At 43.0% G+C, this 23,152-nt stretch overlaps 1 protein-coding gene across 3 annotated transcripts; it reads left to right on the forward strand.

The window, feature by feature from the left end:
- Window positions 1–17: 17 nt before the first annotated feature.
- Window positions 18–23,040, forward strand: LOC128322862 (CMP-N-acetylneuraminate-beta-galactosamide-alpha-2,3-sialyltransferase 2-like). 3 transcript variants are annotated; one of them, XM_053244966.1, is made up of 7 exons: window positions 18–3,268; window positions 8,505–8,931; window positions 12,824–13,014; window positions 13,748–13,927; window positions 15,198–15,243; window positions 20,863–20,982; window positions 21,929–23,040. In XM_053244966.1, the coding sequence occupies exons 2-7, from the start codon at window positions 8,662–8,664 to the stop codon at window positions 22,094–22,096; spliced, it is 975 nt and encodes a 324-aa protein (XP_053100941.1). In that variant the 5' UTR covers window positions 18–3,268; window positions 8,505–8,661; the 3' UTR covers window positions 22,097–23,040. The 3 variants fall into 3 exon arrangements, with proteins under 3 accessions (XP_053100941.1, XP_053100940.1, XP_053100942.1); XM_053244965.1 differs by lacking the exon at window positions 18–3,268 and having other exon boundaries at window positions 4,538–8,931; XM_053244967.1 differs by lacking the exon at window positions 18–3,268 and having other exon boundaries at window positions 4,538–8,931; window positions 21,954–23,040.
- Window positions 23,041–23,152: the final 112 nt, after the last annotated feature.

A 23,152-nucleotide genomic window follows, 5' to 3' on the forward strand; every position in this document is an offset into this window, starting at 1 on the left:
ACCTAATTTGGGGCTACAGACTTGTGGTTCCCACATCATCTGCTCAGATCCCATGGGACCATGAGATCTCCTTTCTGGTTCCCATGAGCTAACTCATAGGGCATGTCACTTGGAGTGAGCCTGGGATGATAGCTCTCAGATCAAGTTTAATTTCTGGACTGCAAGTATATCTCCTTGTGCTCGCCTCCTTGTTTGCTTTCAGGTGAGGAATGCCAGCGTAGACGTGATTGAACCAACACTATTTTTTTCAGGGATAAGCCAGTGATTATTCTCCCTATGTTTGCACAATGGATTCGGTCACGACATTACCTCCTCATCTCCTCTGCTAACAAGTATGTTAATGGTTGGCTCAAGGCACGGGAAGCTAGCTTGTTTACATTTTAGTCCCTCCCAGATATTCTAAAAGAGATGAGATAAAATCTGATGTGTCCATTACGCTTCTCCCTACACAGATATCCTAGACCTATCCAGCCTTTCTACTGAAAGGATGACAACTCCTCACAATGTAATAGGACAATGCTTCATCCTGTCCACTGTGCCTTTGTCCACCTTTCAAAGATGCGATCAGCATAATCAGCCCCTGCTAACTTGGCAAAGGGGCACCTTTTTAACGTGGTGATTCTCTTTATTTAGTAGGGGGAGAGTAACTGGCCAAATTCACCCCCAGCACAGTACCTCCAGTGACTGTTGCTGGTATCTATCTTACGTTTCTTTTTAGATTGTGAGCCCTTTGGGGACAGGGATCCATCTTATTTTTATTTTTATTTATTATTTCTCTGTGTAAACCGCCCTGAGCCATTTTTGGAAGGGCAGTATAGAAATCAAATGAATGAATGAATGAATGAATAATGCCTTCGGGCAAAATCTTTGCTATAAGTAATCAAGACACAATCAATCTCTGTGTCTCCTGGGTCTCTCATGTCTCTACCCCAGATTCACCAGGTATTTCTTCCTCTGATCCACTAACTATTTTTCACATGTCTTGGCACTGGCACCTCCACCCCTTACCTTGACTCTCACTCCTGCTTGACCTTTTGCCTCCAGACTGGCCCTTTTTCCTAACCCGGTCCTAACCTTTAAGGTTTTTACTCCTGGCTGTGGAATTCTGGTTGTTTGGGTTTTTTTCCTGGCTCCTGGACCCCTGCCTGGTCCCTGGACTCCTGCTCCTGCCTTCCTGCCTACCTCAGAGGAGAAAAGCCCCTCAGTAATGACCAAGCTACAAGAGTTTTGCCACACCCCTTCGGTAGGATCGAGGTATTAGCTAACCCCTACTTTCAAACTCTCACTCTCTTTCCTTTTATTCCTTCTAAAATCCAAAGCCCCCCCTCGCCAACTTTGGGTGAAATTAATTCGGAAACTCAAGCCAAATTGCCTCTTTGTGAGTTGTAACATAGTCCTTTTAATCGCTTAGTCTTGCTAGTTATATATTGTTGCTCATTAACCATTATTTTCTCTTCCTGTACCCCTAAAACCCTCAAATAAAAATTCCCACACATGCCTAAAACACAGCATGGGGTATCTGCCAATTTCCCGGGGAGCAGTTCCATTAACAGTACACCCCATCCCCCATGCCCTTAGAGAGGCACACTATCTGGACTTGCCTGTCCCAAGGAGAGTCCTGGAGTTAGACAGTGTTCACCACAACATAGGAAGATTAGCCAAGGAGGGAATGCAACTACACTTCTCCTCTTTAAAAGCCCAAACAGAGGAGCCCAACATCCCAAAATAGACTTTTCTCTGTGGAGATTTTGGCTCTAGGGCAAGCAAGGTAATGTACCCTGAAACTCCAGGGTAAGCAGCCATGAGTCTCCTTTCCTTCATGCACATGACTTAGTCACACTCCTGACCAGCATAATCAAAGCATGTCTCTCGGACCCTTCAAATCCCTGTCTGAATATCTCTAAAGTCAACATCTTACCTCCATCCTAAAAAGAAAATCCCATCTTCCTGTCTCGCTATTCCAAACCCCATGGTTCCATTGTTCATCACTAATCTATTACCAGTAATCATTAACTAGGAAGGGCACTGATTAAGTGCCTTTTTACTCTATAAAAGTAGCCCAAAGCCCCCCAAATAGCAGTTTCTGAGATTCATTCTGTAAATTGTAACTCTTTGCTTCACCATCTTCACACCCCATTTTCTCTGCTGAGAATCCGGCTTCTCTTCTTGTTCACCTTGGATAGGTAATTATAGGGAGAGAACCTCCTTTCTTGCTCTCAGGAGTTTTCCCATTTTTTCCTCCCCAATTTTTGCCTCCCTCCCCTGGATACATGTATATATGTGTGTGAGTGCTTGTAGTTCCACTAGAATAGGCTAGAAGGTTTTCCATTTAGATCTGTATTTTACCAGCATGGGGAAGGTGGTCAACTCCTCCCCTGAAGCAGAGGCACTCTTACCAGGCATGTCTGGGTACTTCCGGTCCACAACTCACCTGGGCAGCAAGGAAGTATGCTGCCACCCCACAGGTCTGGTTTTCAGGACAGCGCCAGTGGGAAAAATGCAGTGGTGGTAGGGGTACGAGCACCCTCTCCAGTCCTTAAAGTCCCCCACACACACCTTTGATCTGGCAGTTGCCGGTTCCATGCACATCTCTAGCACTGGGTAGGGCTATACTTCTCAACATTCTGTGCACACCTTCCAAGATGATACAGGGGTTCAAGAAAGCTCTGTTTCCCTTAAAGGAGCCGTCTGGCACTGGGCAAAGTGTGGCACTGCACAGTGTTTGCCTCCACACAGGTACCAGGGGGACTGTGCAGAGTATTCAGCTTGGGGCAAAGCTTCCCACAGGCCCAATAAACAATTAGTCAGGGAGCCACACTTAGGATTGATGGAGGCTACTACTGGCCTCCAGCCTTTCAATAAAGAACACTGACCTAATTCATAGCACTATGGTCAGGCACCAGGCTTCAGCACCATTCTTTTTTGAAAGTCACTTTTGCAAGCAGATGCAGGAAGTTGTTGCTAATTATACAGCAGGCAGCATTTCTCTCTGTGTGTGTCACTCAAAGATGAGTTTTCTGTTAATCATATGTTGTCCACTTGATGTGGTTGGTGCTGGGTTGCTAAGTTCCCCTTTATTTTTGCATAGTTCCCTCTCAAAATGAGGATGTAGTCACTCCAGTCACTTTCAGCAAGCCGCTGTGGGAAGTTTGAATTCTTCCTTATGATGCCGAATTCAACTGCAAAAGTGTCTACATTTCTCTCATGATAGCAACTTTAGTTTGTCTTCTCGTCTTCTCAACTCAGACTGTATGATCGCTTCCATAAGGTAAACATATATCTGTGCTATCAAATGATTTTTCAGGTGCTCTAATTAGTACTTTCAGTGTTGGAGTCTCTACAACTGTTACAATGAATGTAATCAGAGACAGCTCCTGCTTGTATACGTGAGGCTGAGTTATTTTCCTATCTTCAGAATAAATTCTGCATTCTCATCGTTTCACAGGCTGTTGACATGTTATGCCCCTGAACAATGCTGTTTTTACACAATACGAAAATAATCCCTTTGAGTATCTCATATGTTGTTTTAACATACTTGTGAATGTTACTAATACAGACTAGAAAGCAGAATGGAGGCATTCTTAAATCAGATGTACGTTCTGGTCAATATAGTTTTCAGAATAGCATTACAGGCTGATTTTGAGGGGGGTGGCACTTAAGTATCATGTGTGAAAACACCCTTCCTGTTCTTTGTAGAATCCAGAGGAAAGAGTTGTGACATGCAAGGACAAGACAGTGGAGTTGAATCAGGAATATTAATGAGATAGATCTTATTTACAGAGAGGCAAGTACAGTCTGCCTTCAATGCTCTTGCTGTTGTTTGTTTGTTAGCCCCATCTCTACCCCAGGACTGGAATAAAAGTAACTAAAGCACCATTCAAAAACTGTCCTGGATCAATGAACGGATTAACCAAAAACACCACATTCCTCTGAACCAATTACTTAATATGGTAATTAAAATCATTAGGAGAGCCTTGCGGAGTCAAGGCTTATCTAGTCCAGCATCTTGTTTCCCACAGTGGTCCACCAAATGCCTCTGGGAAGCTTACAAGCAGGACACAAAGATATGCCCTCTCTCCTGCCGTTGCTCCCCTGAAACTGGTGTTCAGAGGCATACTGTCTCTGAGCCTGGAGATTGCATACAGCCATCATACTAGAAGCCCAAAGAATTTGGCTAATTTGCTTTTAAAGCTATCTAATCTAGTGACTATCACTAAGGATGTGCACGAGGTGGTTCGGCCAGTTTGAAGGTGGGGGGGGGTAGCATTAAGGCCTGGGGAGGGTGCTTTTACCCACCCACCCCCATGTTTCCCTTGCTGGCGCTGTGGTTTAAAATGGTCACGCAGAGCAGCAGCATACCTCCTTGCCACCCTGGTGTATGTCAGACTGGAAGTAACAGGAAGTGTTCAGTGCACATGTTGCGACATGTGCGTGAGCACTGAGCACTTTCTGTTACTTCTGGTCCAACGTACACCGGGATGGCAAGGAGGTACACTGCCACTCCGCGGGACTGTTTTAAACCACAGCGCCAGCAGGGGAAACACTCCCCAGTCCTTAAAAGCTATCCCCCCACCTTCAAACCAGAAGTTGGTGGTTCCATGCACACCACTAGCTATCACCACATCTTGTGGCAGTGAATACCGTAGGCTAAAGGCAATCAGATTTCCTCCCTCCCACATATCTCCTTTCCCATAATACCAGGACTGAGCACCTTTATGCAAGCCTGCCTTACACAGGTGTAGAGCAATAACTGACCTGTGTGTTGGGTGCTGCTTGAAATAAGCTGTAGTAGTAGTGTGTCTCTGACTTGACAAGAGCCAGAGACATTGAGATCAGCCTTATTGCAATGTAGCTGCACTTCCAGAGCCTTTCATAGTTGTCTTCGTTTTCCACACTGGTCCACATGATATGTGTAGGCAACACTTGAAAGCTCCATGAAGTGTCCTTGAAGAGTAACTGACTAATTTGCTGAAGTATGTCTACCTACTTTCCACCTCAGTTATGTAAAAATTCTTGTTGGATTAACAAACCAGGAAAAAGAGTAATGTTGGTGGCAGTGATAAACGGAAAGTAAGTATGTACAGGTTGTGGCTGCACAAACAAAATAAGTATTATCTGCTTTAATGTGACATGTTTACCCTGCTGTGCTTGTGCTGTGGTTATGTGGTTTGGAGGAGCACTCTGAAGGAGCGGTTTTAGCTAATGTTCCTGTTGTGCGATATATGTGCAAGGAGTGCCTGAGAAGAGGGCATTTTGCTTTGCTAAGGTGGCATGTTGAAATTCTTAAGGTATATGTGCACCGTTAGCCTCCATCTGCCTCTTGCTGTTCTTTTCATTTTCATTTGTTCCTCTACTGCTCTTCGTGAGCTTCCCATCTATATGTGCATCTGCTATTTAGAACTGTTTATTTGAGTCAGGTCACTGCACTCTTACACAGACATACCTTTGCTGGAGGGGGGTGAGAAGGAGGGGGGAATCTCCACCTTTATGGGATTTGGAAGTAGCTAGGGCTATACAGCCACCTAGTGGCGCAGTGTGGAAATGACTTGACTAGCAAGCCAGAGGTTGCCATTTCGAATCCCCGCTGGTATGTTTCCCAGACTGTGTTTCTCAGACTATGGGAAACACCTCTATTGGGAAGCAGCGACATAGGAAGATGCTGAAAGGCATCATCTCATACTGCATGGGAGATGGCAATAGTAAACCCCTCCTGTATCCTACCAAAGACAACCTCAAGGTTCTGTGGTTGCCAGAAGTCGACACCGACTTGACTGCACACTTTACCCAAAGTGGTACTTATTTATTCTAACAGGAAATGCCCTTCCTACACCAACCTCTTACCAAAACTCTGCCAGCTGCTCTGTAAGGGTCCACCTCTCCCGCTCAACAGCTCCTAGTTGGACTTCCAATGCTGCTCTTCCATGCATTATTGATTCCTGACACCCAAATCGATGGCACACTTTATCTTTAGGGCTATACAATGTCAGAAAAGCCCATAAACACAGTAACAACAACAAAAGAAAAGAGAAATGGAGGGAGGTGACTACTGGTGGCAGTAGATGAATAGGGAACATGAGCCACTTTGGAAGGGTGGTATAGAAATCAATCAATCAATCAATCAATCAAATAAATAAATAAATAAATAAAATTAAATAATCTTATTCATTGCTCAAGATGAGGGACACTGCAAAAGGCATAAAGCAAATTCTGCAAAAGTTAGTATTTAATGAGGAATTAACCTGCATGCTTAAAACCCCCTGGAAATTACCATTAATGGATACTCAGTGCAGGATGAGGTGTAGTCTTGTAGACAATGTAATCTGGTTGTAATCAGGTACAAGCCATGAAGAAAATAGCTGCAACAGACACCATGGCTCAACAACTTCTTTCCTGGTGTACCTTTTGGCCTTTGAAAATATTATATGACTGGATTTATTTACCTTATTGTTTCTTAAATACCAACCAATAATAGTTTAATTAGGTCAAAGACAACAACAAAATCCAGCAGCTGCAAGAGAGGAGATAAAATAATTAGGAAGATTCTGAAATCTTCTAGGCACTTTGTTGCCCTACAGTAAGTCCTCAAATAATAATCAGTAGCCAGGGTCTTGCTCCACTAGCCAGGACTGAAAATGTGTGATCTATACATATTTGTATAACTTGGGGATAGGAGAATGCCAAATTAGTATAACAAGGAAATTTCCATGGAGAATGAAACCTGCTGAAGTGAAGGCTTTAAACACATTATATATTGGTGTAACATTGCTTTAATATATGTATTCTTTGCTTTGAACTATATTATAGTGTATGCTGAAGCAAGTTTGTGATGTCATTGAAACTAATCTGTTCTAGGGAAATAGGAAGAAGAGAGTTTGGGTGGGCCTGATAACAGAACATGCAGGAGACAGAAGGTGTGAACTGATTACGTTAGAGACATTTCCTGGCACAACCTGAACGCTCAAACTGAAATGGGAAAGATGAAGAGAGAGGAAATAACTTTGTGTCAGGAAGTAACTTTGGGTCAGGTCCAACAGACAAGAAGATGGGATGCGGGCTGTCATGTAAACATCTTTCTCTCTATGAAAATTGTTTTTGACTTGAAATCATATTTAGACAATGTGATTTTGGACTAGTCAGAAGAGCATACCTATTATTGTTTTAACTAATTTAAGCTATAAAAGGGGACTTGTCAATGGCCAACATTATGTTAAGGGAAGACATCTCATCTGCAAGATGTCCATGCTGCTCAAGAGAAGAAAGCATCATGCTCTCCAGGAAGTAAGGAACCTGACTTTAATTCAGTGCTGGCCAGTGAGACACAGTGGGTAATATTGCTTCATAACAATTAATTGGCGACATTAATTGGTAATTTAAGTTAAGGAGAGAGGGAGGGAGAGTGATAAGTAACTAGATATTGTAATTCTGGGTTATTGTTTGTGAATATACATACATACAAACACACACACATCCATACATCAAGGGGGGAAGGAAAACCCTGTGATGTTATACTCTTGTGTTTGAGCTCTTGAGCTGTTGTGAGCAACAGTGTCTTATTCAGCACATTGCTTGTGGTCTTACTTCTTCATTTTAGGCAAAAGATTCTGGGGATCATTAAAGTCACCTGGAAAGTTATAGAATCTCTGAGTCTGAAGTTACTGGGCATCTTTAAGTCTCTTTTCCTTTCCCCTTGTTCTTAAACTTGATTGTAACCAGGAGTTAAATGAGCTGTTACCATTTAACTAACCTCTACCATTGAACTAATGCCTCTATTCTCCCTCAGGTATGTTGCATTAGCAGTGTGATGTCTATCCCCTTTTACATCCATACATACTGTTCTGAGACAGTGTATGTGAGCTGCTTTTGTGGCTTCTGTCAGAACTTGTTTTGTGAGAAATGATTAAGTATATGCTAATATGTTCCAGTGGATGCTCTATTTTTCTGGTCCTCATTTGCCATGTTGATGTGTATTTATTATAGATACCTTTTGAGAGTTTAGAGCTCAAGAACACATGATATACATAAAGTTTCATGTTCTTCATCTTTTTATTAAGATTATCTTAATACTCAATTTTTTATAAATAACTTTTGATGGTAACGATAGGTTAGTCCTGTTCAACAGAATGAATTATTTATATTAGCATATGGTATTCTTTTTGTGTAATTTTTATTTCCCTAATGGAAAGTATTGCTCAAAATGCATTTGGACCATTATCTGATTCTTCTTAATAAATGACTGCTGTATCTGCTGAATTCTGTTGCTGACTTTGGTTTGTGGTCCTGCCCTCTTTGGTTTGCTCCATTATGCTAAAAGCATTTCCTTCTGACATCACACTTTACTAGAATGCTGAAAAACATACAAATGTGATATCTTGACTGAAGGTCACATCCTGTCTTAGCTGGCAGTAGCACAGGATTTGCCTTAGGAGAATTGAGAATGAATGGGTGCTGTTCTGTGAGTTGCTGAGTTGTGAGATTTCCATTTTATTTATTTGTCTTTGGACTAGGATCTACTCAAGAAGCAATCCAGTCATTACTGAGAGCAGAAAACTCACTGAGCAAATGTTCTGCATGGGGAAGAATGCTAACCCATACTGAACAATTGTACTGCCTCTTGGAAGAATTCTAAACTATGAGATCCAAACAACACTGGTGGGGTGAAGGATGTTGTGGAAGAAAAAGCTGTGGAGCACCCTAGTTGTGTGTCTTGGAGTCTCATTGTGGAATATTTACAAGTTGGTGAATACGGGACCTTCAACTTCCTCACACCACTTTGAAGAACAGCCCATGATGGAGGGGAAATCTTGCAACTGTAACAGGTGCACTGAGCTTAGCAACTTGGACTGGTTTTGTGAACGCTTTGATACTTCCGTAAACTGCCTACTGACTCTTGAAAATTCAGAAATCCCTTCAGGTGTTCTTCAGTGGTGGCTGGTGAGTACTGCATCATCTTTGTAACAACAGAAGCATTTTTGCACAACTACTGTGCCTTGGGTAAATATCTACATGGTGGGGGAAGTGGGATTGTGTCAGCAAGTCTTGCTTCCAACCTAAGTATGCTGTTTACTGGATTATCTGTATAAATATAGGGACTGTATGTGCCTAAGCTTTGTATACACAGCAAGGGACCCTCTAGAAAGCGATCTCTCACCATATCTTCAAATTCTCATAGATTGTATATTTGGAGGAGAGAGCCCATTGACCCAGTCCCCAACCAGACGTAATGCAGAAATCTTGAGTGTGTGTGTGTGTGCGCACAGCTGTAGGGGTGCAGCACTTCCACACAATAGGGAACTATGAGCAATCAAGGTTACTGATTGTGTGTGTGTGTGTGTGTGTGTGTGTGTGCAGCATGTGCACACACAGTTGAATGCATGTAGAGTCCCACTCACATTTATTGTTGAATATGCAAAGGTGAAGAGCAGTTCTCTTCATCCCTCTATGAGTTCAGTGAATATGAATTGTGCCCCAAGGTGTTAGCAGTTGAATTCTGGCATTGGTGGGTAACAACAAAGAGGGTGAGGGGAAAGAGAGAAGCCAAAGTAACTGAGTTAAGCAAGCAAGACAGTGTTTACAGAGCCTATGCATGTGTTGTTTGTGCATAGGGACCGTTGTGTACTCTCATTTAATCTTTAATATAATTTAAAATCCTGAAGCTATTTGTTAAAGTATTTAATAACAACATTTAATGTAACATATTTACTAAACCTTTTGTTTCCTACCACTCTCTGTCACTGAGTCCTGTTTGTGCTGCCACTTCCTGTCTGTACTGCAGAGACAGGGACCAGACAGACTGTTCACTGAACATGTATAGGTTGTGGGGTGAGGCTGACTGCTGCACTCCCGCTCCCTCTTGCCCCTCACGTGCATTCATGTGTGTGAAAAGCACTATATAAAGATTCCTCCCTCATGTTTCTCTTAAGGGAAAAGAAATTGAGGTGGTAAATATTTACAGTACAAGGGTTGGGGGCAGAAGGAAGAGTTGTGGCTGTACTCAGCAAAGCCATAATAGGGCAAGAGATAAACAGTCTGGAATTGGTAGAAACATGGCTGCCAGCTGCTTTGCCTGAAGAATGTTCCTGTGCTTTTTATAGTAGAGGCAAAGAGAAACTGGACCAAAAGCTATTTCATTACTATTAGCCAACCCGCACAGAGCATCTGCATGCTCTTTAGGGCCTGCTGTTCTCCCCCCCCTCCTGCCGCACTTTCTTGCCCTCCACCCCCCACCCCCTCTCTTGCCCCCTCTCCACTCTCTCTTGCTCCCTCCTCCCTCCCTCCTCTCTTGCCCCCCTCCCCCTCCCTCCTGCTGCCGCAGCCAGGTCCTCCTTACCAGGGCGGTGGCGGGCCAAAAAGGGCCCCATTGTCACCATTCCTCCTCTCGGGCGGCGAACTGGGAAGTCCCGCCGCCCGTTTCCCTCCCACCCTGGCCTCCAACAGTGGTGCCTCAGGCCAGGCCAGGCCATCCCTCGGCTCCCGCCTGGTTGGGCCGCCACCTCTTCCATACCTGGGACGGCCTGGCCTGGCCAGGTCAGGCCATCCCGTCGCCTCCACCTCCCAATGGCCAGCTGAGGCTACCTTCTCTGTCCATTTTGCGGCCCGCCACCACCTCCATTTTTTCTTTCCCCTCAGCTCTCGCTGGGCCCAAGGCCAGAACTCTCGCAATGTGTCACGAGAGTTCCGCCACCAAATTCAGGACACACACTGGCTAAGAGAATTAATTATATAGATGACGGAAGAAACAGCCGTACTAGCTAGGGAATGTATTCTGTAGCTGATTCTGCAAACAAATATGAATATGAATATGAATATGAATATGACAAATATGTATATGTTGCTTTTCAACAAAAGTTCCCAAAGCAGTTTATATAGATATAATTAAGTAAATAAAATTGTTCCCTGTTTCCAAAGGCCTTACAATCTAAAAAAGAAACACAGACACCAGCATCTGTGCTGGGGATGGATAGGGCCAGTTACTCTCCCTCGACTAAATAAAGAGAATCACCACTTTTAAAAGGTGCCTGTTTGCTCAGTTTGGAATCATCTGCCTTCTAAGATGCCTGTTGTGTTCCTGCGGCCAGTCCTATCATGAAGCAAGGTGAAGCGGGCCACATCAGGTGACAGATTATGGGTCAGTTCTTGGAAAATGGAGCAGCCCTCACAGCACACTCTCCTGCAAAAGGAAGGAGGGCTAAATGGCACTGCACTGTTTTCCCCTTCTCTTATCCCTCCTTTTTCTTCTGGGAAGTGATGAGAATGAAGGCTTGAACTGGGGTGTGTTTTAATGGGGGAATGTGTGTGTGTGTGTGTGTGTGTGTGTGTGTGTGTGTGTGTGTAGGGTGCCTTTTGGTGCTCTACTAAAGGCAGCACAATGTTTTAGGCCAGCACTGTGCGTTTTTCTTGAACAATAGTTCCATTTTATTCATTTATTTAACATATTTGTATTCTGCCCACTACCAAAGTCTCTAGGCAGTTTATAACAATAAAACAAACCAAGACATTTTAAAACAATTAAAACATATTTAAATGTTCAAATTAAAATAACTATCCATAAAAGCTGCTAAATAGCTAAAAAGCTTGGCTGAAGAGATGTGTCTTTTGTTGGTTCCTAAAAGCCAACAGGGTTGGAGCAACTCTAATCTCAGCAGGAAGTGCATTCCTCTGGGGCAACTACAGAGAAGGCTCACTTTTGAGTCGTCACCAATGGCACCCTCAGACGAACCTAGACGAACTTAGCCCAATTCACACATGCTGAATGAGTGTACAGATGTCTGTACCCTTGCACATGTTATGTTAGGGACTGGTGGTTCGGCCGGTTTGAATGTGGAGGAGGGTGCTTTTGTCCCTCCCGCCTCATTTTTCCTGCTGGCACTATACTTTAAATGGTCCAGCAGGGCAGCAGTGTACCTCCCTGCTGCCTCGTTACTTCATCGGACCGGAAAAACCCTACATGCGTGAGCACGTTTGGCACGCACTCACACACATGTCGTGCTCACTCACGTGCAGGTTGCATTGGCTTGTGTGCACATCGTGCGCATGTGCATCGGGTACTTCCGATCACTTCTGGTCCAACGAGGTGGCAGGAAGGTATACTGCTGCCCTGCCAGACCCTTTAAAGTGCAGTGCCGGCAGGGGAAATGCAGCTGAAGGGGTAAGAGCACCCTCCCCCACCCTTAAAGGTATCCCCCCATCACTGTTGAGTAGGAAAGGAGAGCTGGTCTTGTGGTAGCAAGCATGACTTGTCCCCATAGCTAAGCAGGGTCTGCCCTGGTTGCAAATGAATGGGAGACTAGAAGTGTGAGCACTGTGAGATATTCCCCTCAGGGGATGGAGCCACTCTGGGAAGAGCAGAAGGTTTCAAGTTCCCTCCCTGGCAGCATCTCCAAGATAGGGCTGAGAGAGATTCCTGCCTGCAACCTTGGAGAAGCCACTGCCAGTCTGTGAAGACAATACTGAGCTAGATAGACCAATGGTCTGACTCAGTATATGGCAGTTTCCTATGTTCCTATGTTGTGTTCCTATGTTGCCCCCTGCAGGTTCTGTGCACATCACTAATGTTTGTGTGAATGACTGTACCTGGGTTCATTTAAAAAGTAAACCTGGCTACAGGCCCTTCAAATGCCATTCAAATCCAGGCCCAGATAGGAAGTGTACTTCTGTACCTGTGTTCAACATAACATGTGAACAACTGTACCTGTATACAGATTTATACCTGTGTATACTGTACACTTGTACGAGTGTTGAACATAGCATGTGAATTGGCCTCTTGTGGAGGGAAGTATGTCAAGGTTTTCCTTTCCCCGCTAATGATCTCTGTTTCATTCATTAGAAGCTGCAAAGATCAAATGATGGGAGCCAACTCCAAGAAATAATCAAAGACCTATTTGATATCCTTCCATCTCCTGCTACTGGAGTTGAGGACATTGTCCAGTGTGGAACATGTGCTGTAGTGGGAAATTCAGGGAGGCTGAGGGGCTCCAAATATGGGGAAAAGATAGACTCCCACAACTTTGTGTTGAGGTAAGTGAAGCAGAACTTCCATTCTGCATTATGCTTCACATTCCCAGCATTACTGAGAAGTGTGTATGTGTATGGCAGTGTGTAGGTATGGGTGCAGCTTTTATTTATTTAATATTTACTTCTAAGTCTGTTCTGGATAAAATGGCAATGTTAAAATTCAGATGATGATCTGGCTGGATTAGAATTGCTATCTAACAAAATGATTACCCATATAGAGCTGTCCATGTGCAAGTTGCTTTCAGAGCAATATGAGCAAAAAAGAGGTGTGTGCCCCCCAAGGAGTTAACAATTTAATTCTGGCATTGATGGGAGGCAACAAAGAGGGTGAGGGAAAGGGAGAAGCCTAAGTAACAAGAGACAGATGTGACAAACTGCCGTAACCCATACTTGGGCTTCATGAACTATAATGTGTGAAAGTAGGAGCTGGGAATGATGAACTGAACTCCATATATTAAAAATGTGTGCTTCTTGGATATGCATAGTTCAGTGTGAAAATCCCTCATGTCATTTATTTAAACCTGAAGCTGGTAATACACCCACCCCACCTCCATAACCCTGATGAAATACTTAGATCAAAGTGTCTAAGCCTCCAAACTGGGCAGACTTATGACAGGCATCAAGTTGTAACAAAACCAAGCCCAGCAAATATCTGATTCAGACCCAGCTGTTTCCATATTTCTGCCCTCAGTATCTTGTACAGAAGCCTCTGATCACCTTCCTTCTTTTTCCTCAGGATGAACACAGCACAGACTGCAGGCTTTGAGGAAGATGTTGGTGCAAGAACGACCCACCATTTCATGTACCCAGAGAGTGCCATGAACCTTGGTCCTGACATCCATCTTGTGCTGGTCCCCTTCAAACCTCTTGATCTCAAATGGCTGGCCAGTGCCTTTTCCTCAGGAGAAATCTGGCGGTGTGTACCCTGCCAGTCCAACTAGAGTATATAAAGCCAGACAGTAATGCAGCGTAACAAGACTAGAGGCATTCCTTCATAGGACAGTGTTCCTCGGGCCATGTATCATGGTTTTAAGGAGGACACTGATAAATTGAAGATAGCAATAAATATGGCGAGTCGTCTGGAAACCAAGTCCCGGAAAGAATGGGTAAAGGAGCTGGGTATGTTTAGTCTGGAAAATAAAAGTCTAAGGGGAGAGATGAAAACTGTTTCCAAGTATCAGAAGGGCTGTTGCACAGGAGGAAGAGCAGACTTGTTCTATGTTGCTCCTAGGGGCAGGACTAGAACCAATGGGTTCAAATTACAAGCAAGCAGACTTAGGCTGGACACCAGAAGGAAACTTCTAACAAACAGAGCTGTTCCTCAGTGGAACAGTCTATTTTATGCTGTGGTGGGTTCTCCTTCACTGAACAATTTCAAGCAGAGGCCAGCTGGCCATCTCCCAGGGATACTGTTGCAGATTCCTGTACTGACCTGTGGGTTGGACTAGAAGACCCACAGGTCCCTCCCAGCTCTGAAATTCAGTTATTCTACCCCCTGCTGACAATTATTATATCCCTTGCCTTATTATTATATCCCTATTATATACCCAGAAGCCATGAGGCAGACTTGTTTCTGGGTAAGACTGAATTTGCCCAGTGGGGTGATCTCAAGGTGATTTCAAGAAAGTTTGAAGACCTTCCTCTTTAAATTGCTGAGTTCTCACTATGGGCTTCAGGCAGTTCTATGAACCCATTCCCTTGAAAGCATTGCCTTGAATTTGGCGAAAGTGTGTGAAATATATACCTGCAAATGGCAACAGCAAGGAAAAGAGCAGGTCAGTCTATCACCTATATGAAAGAACAGGTTGACTATGCTACTTGTGCAGGAATGAGTTTTGTGCACAACCCATTATTATTATTATTATTATTATTATTATTATTATTATTATTATTATTATTTTACATTTTATATCCCGCTCTTCCTCCAAGGGGCCCAGAGCGGTGTACTACATACTTAGGTTTCTCCTCACAACAACCCTGTGAAGTAGGTTAGGCTGAGAGAGAAGTGACTGGCCCAGAGTCACCCAGCTAGTATCATGGCTGAATGGGGATTTGAACTCGGGTCTCCCCAGTCCTAGTCCAGCACTCTAACCACTACGCCACACTGGGAGGGGAAGAAGATGGGTAGTGCAGGAGAAAATCATAAAATGGTTAAAGTTATGAATTGGTTTCCATTCCTTTCACAGCACATATCGGAGAGTCAAACCATTCCTTAAAGCTGACAAAAGCAAGGTAAGACATGAATCACAGAAGTAAAACATTGCTCCAAGTTACAATTTTGTTGAACATTTGTTTTATAAACTTTATTTAATGGGCCAATTATGGGGGTAAAATAAGAGATTATATCTACTTTGATGACATAAGAGAGCTGGTCTTGTGGTAGCAAGCATGACTTGTCCCCTTAGCTAAGCAGGTTGCATATGAAACGAAGACTAGAAGTGTGAGCACTGTAAGATATCCCCCTTAAGGGATGGAGTTGCTCTGGGAAGAGCAGAAGGTTCCAAGCTCCCTCCCTGGCAGCATCTCCAAGATAGGGCCAAGAGACGCTCCTGCCTGCAGCCTTGGAGAAGCTGTTGTCAGTCTGTGTAGACAATACTGAGCGAGGTGGACCAATGGTCTGACTCAGTATATGACACCTTCCTATGTCCCTATGATTTCTTCAAGCAGTTTTTATGTATTATAACATTCCAAAAGAACAGAACCTTTTTGGTGAAGTTATTCATCTGTACTTTTGAGTCTAATGAAGAGTTGCATCAAAACTTCTTTAGATAGTTATTTAATGTTATAAACTCTGTATACAGCTGTATATAATAACCCAAGTCCAAGAGTGAAATACTAATATAAATTGGAGAAAGCGGCACTCATGATTGCTGTGACCTATCTTAATTAAAGGGCTTATGTGGTACTAAAGCTGGTGTGAATATCTGAATGAACCAAATGACCATGTGAGGACAATGCTTCCAGCTCTTTTTTTCATGCAAAGGGGATGTCCTTTCTTACTCCATTCATCTGAAGCCACCAAATACCGAACTTGCAAGGAACTGGTGCTATATCCTGAGAAGCTCTGTAGGCAGATTTGGGAAATGGGCATACTCTAGCCAATAAGAACATGAGAACAGCCTTGCTGGATCAAGCCCAAGGCCTATCTAGTCCAGCATCCTGTTTCACACAGTGGCCCACCAGATGCCTCTGGGACACTCACAGGCAAGAGATGAAGGCATAACGTTTCTTCTGCTCTTGCTCCCTGCAATTTAGAGGCATCCTGCCTCTAAATTTAGAGGTAGCCTATAGCCATCAAGATTAGTAACCATTGATAGACTTGTCCTGCATGAATTTGTCTAAGCCCCTTTTAAAGCCACCCAAGCTGGGGGCCATCACCACATCCTGTGACAATTCCATAGATTGGTTATGTGCTGTGTGAAAAAGCACTTCTTTTTGTCAGTCCTAAATTTCCTGGCAACCAGTTTCATGGGATGACCCCTGGTTCTAATGTTGTGAGGGATAATCCCCCCGCCCACCCACCCCCGCATCCATTCTCTCCACACCATGCAAGATTGTACAGATCTCTATCATGTCTCCCCTTGGTTGTCTTTTTCCTAAACTAAAAAGCCCCAAATGTTGTAGCCCTGCCTCAAAAGGAAGATGCTCTAGACCCCTGATCATCTTGGTTCCTCTCTTCCTTTCCTTTTCCAGTTATATAATGTCCCTTTTGAGATACGATTATCAGAACTGTACACAGTACTTCAAATGTAGCCTCACCATAGATTTTTATAAGGGCATTATGATATTAACAGTTTTGTTTTGAATCTCTTTCATAATGATCCAGAGCTTGAGACTTGTCCTTTTCAAAGCTGCTGCATACCAAATTGGCACTTCCAGTGAGCTGTCCACCACATCCTGAGATCCCTCTCCTGGGACTTTTACACACATGGCTCTTAGGTCACATCTCCTCTGGAATGGAGGGTGCAAGTCTACATATCAGCTGGATTTACCCCGAAGTCCCTGTGAGTTATCAGGGACCAGTACACACATGATTCTGCCAGTAATTTGGCTTTTTTCAAAATTCGCACTGGTCACCATAGGCTTTACATATGCAGATGTTGTTAGAGGATGCCTTAACAATGGAGACTACAGGTTTGATGTAACCTGAGCCCTTTGTGTCTGAGCTGATTCCATGAAGCTGCATTTTTCTTCATCACAGAGAAGCAATGATTTCTACTTTAAACTTTCATGGCCTCTTAAATAGTTTAGGGTGGGGTGAGGGGAACATGTGGTCATGAAGGCAGCCACAAAGGCAAGTTAATTATAAGATCATCAAAGATTTGGGTCAGATTCGGCAGGTTCAGGTTAAGTGTTCTGTTGTTTGATTGGGCTGCTTGGCAACTTGTCTCGCCAGTCTTCTGTAGCTAACTGTCAAAGTAATAACAACAAAAACATCTCTCGCCTCCTCCTCTGGGATGTGATTGGTTGGAGAAAAAACCTGGAGCAAGCTGTGAGAACACACACAGGGAAATTATCTGCAGGGATTGTGGAGAGGAGCTGACCCTATGTGAATGGTCCATTTAATCTCCCCCCGAATTAAACATCTGCAAATCTGCTGCAAAGCAGATTCATTCTTCAGATACTCTGTGGCATGAAGCCATGTCTGAATAACTTCCTGGTCAGTCAGACCCCATCAGTCTATATATGAAGGGTTTTGTTTGTTAGTTTGTTTTTGTTTTTGCCCCAATGTGCATCACCTTACACTTACATTGAACTGTATTTGCCATTTTGTTGCCCACTCACACAGTTTGGAGAGATCCTTTTGGAGATCCTCATGATCTGTTTTGGATTTCACCACCCTAAATAGTTTAGTGTGTAATTCATCTGCAAATCTGGCCACCTCACCCCTTACCCCAAGTTCGCAATCGGAATTAAAAAGCATAAAAGACAATCATACATTTTCTAATCTCCTTATTTCTAATCCATATAGGTACCCATATGCTACAGTAATTTATTTATTTATTTATTTCCTTCCTTCCTTCCTTCCTTGAATATGGGAGTGAGTGATGGGTGGGCTACAATGATAATGGGGAACTGAATATGCTGTAAATGAGAAAAGTGTTTAATAAACTATTAATTTTTTTAAAAGCACTAGTCCAAGAACAGATCCCTGGGGGACCCCATATTTATTTCTTCTCTCCATTGTGAAAACTGTCCTTCAACCAGTTACCAATCCCCAATTGAACCTGTTCCCTTATCTCATGATGAATACAGGTAAAACTCGGAAAATTAGAATATCATGCAAAAGTCCATTAATTTCAGTAATGCAAATTAAAAGGTGAAACTGATATATGAGACAGACACATTACATGCAAAGCGAGATAAGTCAAGCCTTAATTTGTTATAATTGTGATGATCATGGCATACAGCTCATGAAAACCCTAAATCCACAATCTCAGAAAATTAGAATATTACATGGAACCAAGAAGACAAGTATTGTAGAATAGAACAATATCGGACCTCTGAAAAGTATACAGTGTACTGTGCTTGATTGGCCAGCAAACTCGCCTGACCTGACCCCATAGAGAATCTATGGGGCATTGCCAAGAGAAGGATGAGAGACATGAGACCAAACAATGCAGAAGAGCTGAAGGCCACTAATGAAGCATCCTGGTCTTCCATAACACCTCATCAATGCCACAGGCTGATAGCATCCATGCCACGCCGCATTGAGGCAGTAATTGCTGCAAAAGGGGCCCAAACCAAGTACTGAATACATATGCATGCTTATACTTTTCAGAGGTCCGATATTGTTCTATTCTACAATCCTTGTCTTCTTGGTTCCATGTAATATTCTAATTTTCTGGGATTGTGGATTTGGGGTTTTCATGAGCTGTACGCCATGATCATCACAATTATAACAAATTAAGGCTTGACTTATCTCGCTTTGCATGTAATGCGTCTGTCTCATATATCAGTTTCACCTTTTAATTTGCATTACTGAAATTAATGGACTTTTGCATGATATTCTAATTTTCCGAGTTTCACCTGTAAGTTTACTCAAGAGCCTTTGGTGAAGAACTTTGTCAAAACTGTTTTGAAAGTCCAAGTTTACTTTGTCAACTGGATCACCTTTATTCACATGCCTGTTGACTTTCTCAAAGAACTCCAAAAGATTAGTGAGGGAAAATTTAGCTTTGCTTAAGCCATGCTGGCTCGCCTTCAACAAGATCTGATCTTCTATATGAAGTGTTTCCCATAATTTTACCTGAAGCAGACATTAGGCTAATTGGCCTGTAATCTCCTGGATCCTGCCTGGATCCCTTTTTGAAAATTGGTGTTACATTGGCTACTTTCCAGTCCTCTGGTACAGAGCCTGATTGTAGGGATAAATTACATATTTTTGCTAGATCAGCAATTTCACATTTGAGTTCTTTTAGGACTCTTGGGTGGATGCCATCTGGCCTTGACGATTTGGTAATTTTTCAAGACAATTTAGAACATCTCTCATCACCTCAATTTCACTTAGTTCTTCAGCCTCTGCCCCCAAGAAGCTCATTTCAGGCATGAGTATACTGTATGCTCAAAGACAGATAGATGCAAAGAACTCATTCAGCTGTTCTGCAGTCTTCACATCCTACTTAATAATCCCTTTCACTCCCTTGTCATCTAACAGTCCAATGGCCTCCCTGGCAGGTTTCCTGTTTCTGATGTATTTAACGTTTGTATTATTCCTCCTGATGCTTTTAGCTAAATGTGCCTCAAAAACTCTTTTAACATCCCTTATTGTCTTCTTGCATTTCTTTTGCCAGAGTTTGTGTTCCTTTCTGTTATTTTTATTTGAGTAGGTTTTCCATTTTATGAAGGAAGTTTTCTTCCCTTTTTTTAAACCTTCCTTGACTTTACTTGTTACCCAGGAGAAGTTCATTCTCCTGAATTTGGTGGTACTTTTCTTTCTTTGGGGTATACATTCTAACTGGACTTCTATTATTATTTTAAATAACTTCATGCATTCTGGAGTGAATTGATCCTCCTGATTTTCCCTTTCAGTTTTCTTTTCACCGAACTCATTCCCCTTCTGAAGTCCAAGGTGTCAGTGTTAGACTTCCTTGGCAATTCTCTGTTTGCATATATGTTAAATTTGATTGCATGATAGTCACTGTTCCCTAATGGTTCCATGACACTGACATCTTGCATCAGGTCCTGAGCTTCACTTAGGGTTAAGTCCCAGTTCACCTTCTCTCTGGTTAGTTCCATGACCAACTGTTCTAATGCACAGTCATTTCTCATATCTAGAAATGTGACCTCTTTGTCATTACCTGAATGTGAACCTTACCCAGTCTATGTGAGGGTAACTGAAGTCACCCATTATTACAGCTCTGTCTCTCTTTGATGCCTCCCTGATTTCCTTCTCCAACTCCAGGTCACTCTTAGCATTTTGATCAGGAGAGCGATAGGCAGTCCCTAATACATTTCCTTTCAGGCCTCATATCACCAACAGTGTTTCTGTGGAAGACTCTGGTCCTCTCAAAATAGGTTTTCAATTTGGTTAGATTCCATCCCTTTTTTAACATACAGTGCTACTCCACCCCCACTCCATCCCTCCCTGTCCTTTCTATATAGTTTATATATCCAGGAATAACAGTGTTCCGCTGGTTCTCACTGTTTCACCAGGTTTCCGTTATGTCCACTATATCTATGTTTTCATTAGCAACCAAGCAATAGTATGACCTGCTGCCAGCAGCAAGGCAGGATGAGCATTAGAATCAAATCTTTTCTCTTGATAACTATAACAGCTGGAACAGTGCAAGGGTGGACTTTAACATTATATGGAACCTCTCACTTACACTTCTCTCCCCTTCTCTGCAGGTCCTAATACTAAACCCTGTCTTCCTGAAATATATTCAGGATAAATGGACCATGCACTATGGAAGGTATCCATCTACTGGATTCATTACACTGATTTTTGCCATCCATACTTGTACGCAGGTTTGTATGCCAATATCCAGATCTCTGCAGTGGAAGAAATCTGTTGCTATAGAATTGAACTGTGCATGTCTGGCTGCCTCTTGCCCTCTCTGTTCAGTTGTATTCAAAAGCTTTCCTTTGAGCTGATGTGGTGGTACCTTTTCATTTTTTCCAAAACATGTACCCAGGTACCAGGAACTGAGAGCATGCCTGCCAACAGTGCCTCAACAACAACACCTTCATCAACACACTCTGGCTGCACCACCTGCTTTCTCTGGATTCAGTGCTTGTCTGCAGAGGCAACTGGTGAACTCAGGGAGCATTTCTGCATATGAGCTAGAATGCTGGGCAGCTGACACTTGCCTCAGCAAACAAGCACTGAACCTGGGGCAGCAGGTGGCATGGCCAGGGAGCATCTTGGCAAGCATGACTATCCAGCATACTTCCGTTGATCTGTATCTGGGTATGCTGTACCCACTTTCTGAACAACTTAGGATGGAGAGCTACAATGAGTGTGTCTCACAAACAAGGAACCCCTTTCTACCTTAAAACAGATGCAGCCACTACTGAAAGCCTTCTGTGGAATGCATTAATAAGATCACACCTTGGGTCTTGATTGTCAACTTGCAACAATTCTCCCCTGCCCTCTTTATTCCAATTTAGTATGCCGAAACAACCAGATCCTGCTAATTAGCTGTATACGTTAGTAGCTGGCAGTTTGACTTTACATTCACTTTTCTAAAGGCCTATTGAGACTTAACTACAACGGCCAGCAAAATGTCATACAGTCTGAAACTGAGATAGGATTGACACTGAAGATACATATTAAATTAACTTGAGGAAAGTCCAGCTTGCAGTGCAGTAGGATATGTTTCATGCTTAAGGTTTTTTGTGTGTAGTGTAGACCTCAACTTTTCCTTTGTAGCTGTGAGTAGCTGTGATGTTTCCATAATGCTCTTTGCGACAGGTCTCTGCATTTGGTTTTGGTGCAGACCACAATGGGAACTGGCATCACTACTGGGAAGAGAACCGAGCTGCTGGAGCATTCCGCAGGACTGGAGTGCATGATGCCATCATTGAACTACAACTCATTGAAAGGCTAGCAGCTGCTGGGAAAGTGAGTTTTTATAAATAGCTTGCTCTGGTAACTCATTATGTCAGACCTTTATATTGCGTTCACAGAATAATAGCATTTTAGAGTTGGAAAGGAACTTGCGAGGTTTTCTGGTTCAATCCTATTCAGTCTAGCAGTCTGCCATGTCATAACTTTGGCCTGATCTTGCTTCATTCTGTTCAAAAGTGTCGACCATTTGAAATCTGGAAATTTCAGTTTTGTAATGTAATGCAGCAAGGTGCTTCCCTGCCGCCCCCAAGCTCTGTGGATGTGTCACATGATAATTCATTGACTTTTTCTAGCTTCAAAGAAGCAGAGAAGACAAAGCTGTAAAAGGGTTCTTGACAGGTCGTTTCCACACTAGCCCTATGCAGACATTAGCTGTGTGTTCAGCTGTCTGTACACATATACATGCTTTTGTGTGAATGTAGCTGTAAGTGGCACCGCGGGGAAATGCTTGACTAGCAAGCAGAAGGATGCTGGTTTGAAGCCCCACTGGTATGTTTCCCAGACTATGGGAAACACCTCTATCGGGCAGCAGCAATATAGGAGGATGCTTAAAGGCATCTCATACTGCGTGGGAGGAGGCAATGGGAAACCCCTCCTGTATTTTACCAAAAGAAAATGACAGGGCTCTATGGGTGCCAGGAGTTGAAATCGACTTGACGGCACACTTTACCTTTAGCTGTATTCATTTTTAAAGTTAACCTCTATTCAGAGAGGAAGTGTGCTACTGTATGTGTGTTGAACCTAGGATATTAAAACAGCATATAGTTCTGTACAGTATATGCAGAGATTGTACACTCAATACGTATAAATAAAGTTATTGACTGCCATTGCATCATAGTATGTCCTATCTGCTTGGGCAGCAAAAACACTATTGAAACTTTTCAGGGGAATTATTCCTTTAATTTAAAAGCTTCTTGTTTGGCATCCTTTTATTAAAATAAAAACCTCCAATTTTATTGCAGTCTGATTATTGTGTAAACCATTTGTTTCTCCCTCCATGCACAAGCATTACCCCCTTCCTTCCATTTTCCTCTTCAGTCATACTGACGAAGGGACAACTAAAGTACC

This window comes from Hemicordylus capensis, chromosome 4 (assembly GCF_027244095.1).
Source record: "Hemicordylus capensis ecotype Gifberg chromosome 4, rHemCap1.1.pri, whole genome shotgun sequence".
Taxonomy (NCBI): Eukaryota; Metazoa; Chordata; class Lepidosauria; order Squamata; family Cordylidae; genus Hemicordylus; species Hemicordylus capensis.